General features: G+C 36.5%; 1 protein-coding gene across 1 annotated transcript; it reads right to left on the bottom strand.

Moving 5' to 3' along the window:
- Positions 1 to 581: 581 nt before the first annotated feature.
- On the bottom strand, positions 582 to 3,166 carry LOC306867012 (TBC1 domain family member 10A-like; the record flags this gene model as incomplete). The annotated part of the gene is made up of 6 exons (XM_079412478.1): positions 3,035 to 3,166; positions 2,786 to 2,873; positions 2,311 to 2,418; positions 2,057 to 2,226; positions 993 to 1,118; positions 582 to 709 (listed from the first exon to the last, which is right to left on the bottom strand). Exons 3-6 carry the CDS (start codon positions 2,313 to 2,315, stop codon positions 582 to 584), a joined length of 429 nt encoding a protein of 142 aa, XP_079268604.1. The 5' UTR covers positions 2,316 to 2,418; positions 2,786 to 2,873; positions 3,035 to 3,166.
- Positions 3,167 to 6,000: the final 2,834 nt, after the last annotated feature.

The raw sequence follows: 6,000 nt of genomic DNA, 5'->3' as shown, positions 1-6,000 counted from the left end.
TTCCTCAGAGATATTTCAAGTAAATATTTCGTGTCAGATACTACTCAGCTTTCAATATAAATGGACAAAAAAATATAAATAAATAAATAAATAAATATACACATATATATATACACATATACACACAAAGATTAAATAGAGGTTTACATTTCAGGACTTAATTTCATCTGCATTTCATAGGTAGCAAAATAACATGTAATTAATTTTTATTGAGTGATTTTTTTTTATTATTTTTTAAAATGTTATTTAGAGAAAAAAAAAAAAAAAAAAAAAAAAAGTACACCATAATTCTCACCAAGTGCTGGAAGAGCAGAGGTTTCCTGTGCTTCAAGAGCTGATGAAAAACCAAAGCTTGATGCTAAATCCTAAAAATAAAAAATGATTTTAAAAAAAGTTGACAAACCAAACAATATGTAGCCTATTTTCAATTACTGGCATTTGCAAAAAACATTAACTTGACTGATGCGTGTTATATATCCAAAATCTTCCAACAGCTCTGTCAACAGATGTTTTTAGTGTAACTTGAGTAAACCTTTGTAAAATAAGTGTTTATTTATGTATTTTATGTACAGCTGAAGGTCTTACTTCTTCAGAGAAGAATCAAAGAGCTCTGAGAGATACTTGGGCTTCTCTAACGGAGCAACCAGAGCCCAGAAAGCCTCTTCCTCAGAGAGGATCATCAGGAGCACAGCAGCTATATAGGACATCCCTGATCAAAAAACAAACCTTGAGGCATCACATACTCCCATTATGACCTGAATGTCAAGGGCAAACTAACTAAATTAGTTCCACAGAACAAAATGCAAACAAAGTTATGACCATGACATGCAATAGCAACAAGATAGCACTTGACTGCCCTCTTGAGACCGAACCTCAGTATATCACTGAGATTAAAAATGTGTGACAGAACCAGTAAAAGCACAGGTGCAAAGTTCAAGAAGATTTCAGTAATGCCAGAGACCTCATTTGTGGAAGTAAAGGAAGTTCTTTACCTTGTACGTATCCAATCTGGGGATAATATCGGGCAAATGCGGTAAGAACTCTGAAAAGTTTGGCCTGGCCCTCAATAGCCTCCGGACTGTCACCCATCAGAGTGCGATGGGTCGGAAATGACCTTCCTATATAGACAAATATGGATCAGCTGAACGACCAAAACACTTCAAACTCTATATACAAAAAGTTCTAGAAAGATCACATAAGTTTCAGGCTTTTGTAGCTCGAAAGATGGTTCCAGCAACACCAAGGACATATATTTGATTCCCAGTGCCTTGGTGCACTTTGGGTTAAAATTGAGGACAAATGCATTAATGTACAGTACATGTGCAAGAATAGAGGGAAAGTGTTTATGCAGCGCCCCCATGAGGTTTTCAGAATATTGGCCAAATTCAAACAAAAACACTGCCTTCACTTGAAAGTCCCATTCTTTCAAAAATGAGGCAGTCAACCACACATTTTAGCAGAAAGAAAAAAAATAATATACACATGCATTTTAATTATTAACATTTTATAAATTACTTGCCAAAATGTACAGCGCATATATATATATATATATATATATATATATATATATATATATATATATAAAGCTTTTGTACCATCTCTTCAAACAAAAATCCTATTAAAAAAAAAAAAGTATGGTAATAAGCAAAATAACAAGACCCATTATTAATAGCTGAGTACCAAAATTTGATAATATTTGAACACTAAATGAGCATTTTATAATGATTATGTGTGACAATGATAGCAGGATAATGGCTGCTGAATTCAGCTATGCCATCAGAGGAATAAATTACACTTATTAAAATAGAAAAGTTATTTTAAATGTTAAAAATAATTCACATTACCATTTTAACTGTATTTTTATCAAATAAATGCAGCCTTAGTAAACATAAAGACTCATAAAACATAAAATATTAATTATTTCAAACTTTTATTATTCCAAAGTTATTGCATTTCTTAATTCAGATACAAATATTCACACTAACGCAAACAAAACAGTTCAGTTAACATTGAAAATATCATGCAATTTCAGTGGTCGTCCAAAGGGAAAACTCACGCAGGTCGAGGCCGATCTGTTTGAAGAGTGTCAGGTCAGCGCTGGGGAGATCTGATGCCTGTCCGCTGCTGATCTCATTCTCTGTGTCCACTAGAGAGTCTATAGTAGGGATGATGCTGTCCTCACTGACTCCAAGATCAACCAGAGGTTTACGGATCTGTCTGACATGCCTGAAGTAAACAATCAAAATGGGTTACTACAAGGGAAAACGAGTTTGCATAGTAATACAAATACATACATTGGTGGGGTTGCACCTCATAATCAAAAGAGCTGGCAGCTTGGAGATTGTCGATATTTAGGAGGCATTTCCAAACTCGTCCACGTATTGCTGGAGGAATACCAATACGCATAAACCTCTCGATCTGAAATTAGGAAAAAGGAAAGTGATAAAAATTACTAATACATAAAAATATTAATGCAAAGCATTGTAAATGCAGTGTTGGGCAAAATTCATCATTTAAAATTTGTCTCAGATTTTTAATTATTGATTTGAAATTGGTTTTGGACAAGTTCTTTGATTTTAATAAATTCAAGAAAGAATGTAATTTATCCAGCACAAGTTTTGCTATAAAACACAAGTCATTAATTCTGATATGAAAAATATTTTATAGCAGATGTATTTATCTAAAGACAAGAGATTAAAGATTACACTAAAAATGTAAATATAGGTTAATTTAAATCAATGGTTCTGAATGGTGCTCAGCCTAGAGTTATATATAGAAACATTACCTCATTTCTGCAGATAAAACTGGATCCATTCCAGTAACTGAGAAATTCACACAGTTCCTTCACTTTAACTGTATTAGGCTGAGGATAACTGAGGAAAACATAGTTATTAAAGTGTTAACGTTACTCGCCACGCGCACATCACACAACAGTGCTCATTCATGTGAACTGACTTACGAAATCTCGAGTTATTTGTGAAAATGTACAGAATTCTGAACAAGTAAGTTATATTAAAAAAAAAAAAACATCTACCTGTAGTCATGATATCTGTGTTGGAGTTTCTCGTCTCTTTTCTCACTGAAAGCAAGGCCGAATTCATCAAAACCTCCCGCGCTGCTCGCTCTCCTCAACATGACTCTCACACAATCAGTTTGATTTCACTCTGGACGCGCGTCCTTTCATCTGCGCAACTGTAAGCGACGCTTGAACTCAGCGCCAAGAACAACACAATGAAACTACTCTTCAAAATAAAAGTCTCGACACATATCGTAAGCCAGTCGCAAAAGTGACATTGAAAAACATTTTATTAAAATAACATACAATAAAATATATGAATGGAATCTTTCCTCTGCTGAACCCACATAAATATTTACTATTATGTATTATTTTGGACTCGATTACATTCCACTGGGTGGCTGAGGCCCACTAAAAATAAAAAAATAAATCAAATTTCCTCAATGATTTAAATTATATCACATTTACATACTTGAACAATAAAAATTATAAATGATAAAAGCAACATATTTCATCTAAAAAATCAGGAACATTGAACTGTGACAACCTCTCACTCAAAAATGCTCCATTTTATTCAACATCATGTAACATTTAGAACAGTATAACAAGCTATGCTGTTATGATAAACATAATGACTTGGAAAAATGGCACAACAGTTGTATACATAAAATAAATAAATACATAAAGTGTGCCACATTTCTGAGTGATATTATTTTAAACTACAATTAACTGCATTGTTAAAATATGCTGCTATGGTACCACCTCAAGCCATGGCACCAGATGCTACCAAGGCATTGCACAATAACTACTATGCTGTAATGATATATATTTAAAAAAACTATGCTGGTAATTTTGGGACCACGATGACAGGTGGCAAGGCATTTTGGGACTGTCCAGGTGCTACCAAGGCTTTCCAGCTCCAAAAGACACTAAGGCATGGAATGGCCATTCCCACCAGGAGAAATATTTCATCCAGTCCAATTCTCTGGCTTGCTGCAGGAGACACTGAATCAGATGACAGCAATCTGAGCAGAGCAATGAGAAAGAGGGGGAGACGGGCGAGTCAGGTTATAACCTTTAACTCTGACTGCTCTAAACTGTAGGTCAGAAAAGCCAGGAACATTCCTACACTTGGCCCAGATGCTACTTTTCCCGCCTTTTCACTTAGTTCTGTTTCGCACGATTTAGAATCGAATAGACAGTTGGTCTTTTTTGTTGTGATGAATGCCATCTTACCATCTGACAAGCCAAGCTCAAACCATTCGCCTCAACTTATCTCCAGCAGGTCCTTGTTTTTGGGATAGCGTCCACACACATTACATTACGAACAGGAGCACTCCCAGTGACCATACGATAGCAGGTTTCCCATAGTACCTGCCCTCCATGTCATACTCAGGAGAAAATACTCTGCTGTGCCTGAAGGAAAGACATTTTGTTTGATAAGTCTTCAAAATAGTCAGATATGGTTTAATTCATCACTGGAATCTTAAACTACACATTTGATGAATAATACATACTCCAGAAGATGCCATTGCCAGTTTCCCTCATCAGATCCCCACATCCAGAGTCGATCAGCTTGACTTCAAGGGTTTCAGGATTGATCAAGAGGTTGTTCAGCTTGATGTCGTGGTGAAACACTGGTCATGCCACATGACCAACCACGCTACATCCTCATTGAGGATGCCACCACAACGCTCAACATAATCAAGCAGATCCTCACAAGGTGAGGGACGTTCCAGGACCATGATGTATTGTGCCATCCTGCCAGTCCAGCAGCTCAATGACCTGAGGAACTTTAGGATCCTTATTAACCAAGAGTAACAGGCCGACCTCTAATGGAAGAGGTGCAGGATCACCAGGCTAGAAGAAAGATCATTTTTAGGATTGTTAGATGGGAGCATTGTACTAAATATGGATCCAGTCCAGTCTTGGATCAACTGTTCACAGTTTAAATCTGTGAAAGAAGTAGTCTACTTAAAATGTTGATGCAAACCATGTTCCTCATCTTCTTCACCTGTTCAACAACAACAAAAAAATGGTTAGTTTCATTTTAGACATATCAAGGGCACTAGACAGTGGACAAAACATACACCAAGAGGACCTGAAATGGACAGAGTGAGATAAAACAATTAGCAAGCTATATATTCAAGATAAAATCACAATACCTCAAGGCCGTCCTCCAAGCATTTGCCTTCATAGTAAGCGCCGAATCCTCCCACACCAAGCAATCGGCCGACTTTATACTGGCTCAAAATGTTTTGATGATTTTCATGTTGACTGGAATGAGGCTCTTGAAGACCACTGTCTGCTACAGCACAGTTAATGTCCTGCAGAAGACTTTGCTCTAAAGTGGAAAATATCAAATGTTTCTTCAGTTAGGGACATTTTTAATTAGGGTTAGGCTTATTCTCAACAAGGATATTTGATTTTTCTGGCATATCAGCCTGCTTCTGCACTTGTTGAGCCTAACCTTGACCTGGGCTGCTTTTCCACTCATAGAAAAACAAAGAGGATGCCTCCTCAACACTATCCATCTTCATCATCACTAATGGACTGAAGGGTACTCCGCTCCGCTGCTGCTGGATGTTGAGGGTGTACTTTCATAGAGGTTGTACACCTGAGCGCTGTGTGAACTCCGTTTTCTTTTCTGGCTGCTGGTAACAATTGTCCACTTAGTTTCATCTGTGTTTAAAAAAAAATCAGTTTAATCCAACTTCAATTGGATTTGGATATCATGTGTGATATGGATTTTTGCTTACAGTAATTCATAACACATTGTAATTTCCCCTAATAAAGTCCTTATTAATGGAAACCCATATTTAGGTGAAAATGCTGTAGATTTGACTGATTTACCATCAGCGCTTCTCTCATATTCTGGTGAAGGTTGTTCCTGCACTTGCCGAGCCTGAAAAATTCCAGACACTTTTCCCACCTTTTCTCTTTCATTTATTTAGTTTGATTCAAAATTACAACTGGTCTTCTTG

This window comes from Barbus barbus, assembly GCF_936440315.1.
Source record: "Barbus barbus genome assembly, chromosome: 48".
In the NCBI taxonomy this organism is placed as follows: domain Eukaryota; kingdom Metazoa; phylum Chordata; class Actinopteri; order Cypriniformes; family Cyprinidae; genus Barbus; species Barbus barbus.
This window is presented reverse-complemented; position numbering and strand designations above follow the sequence as displayed.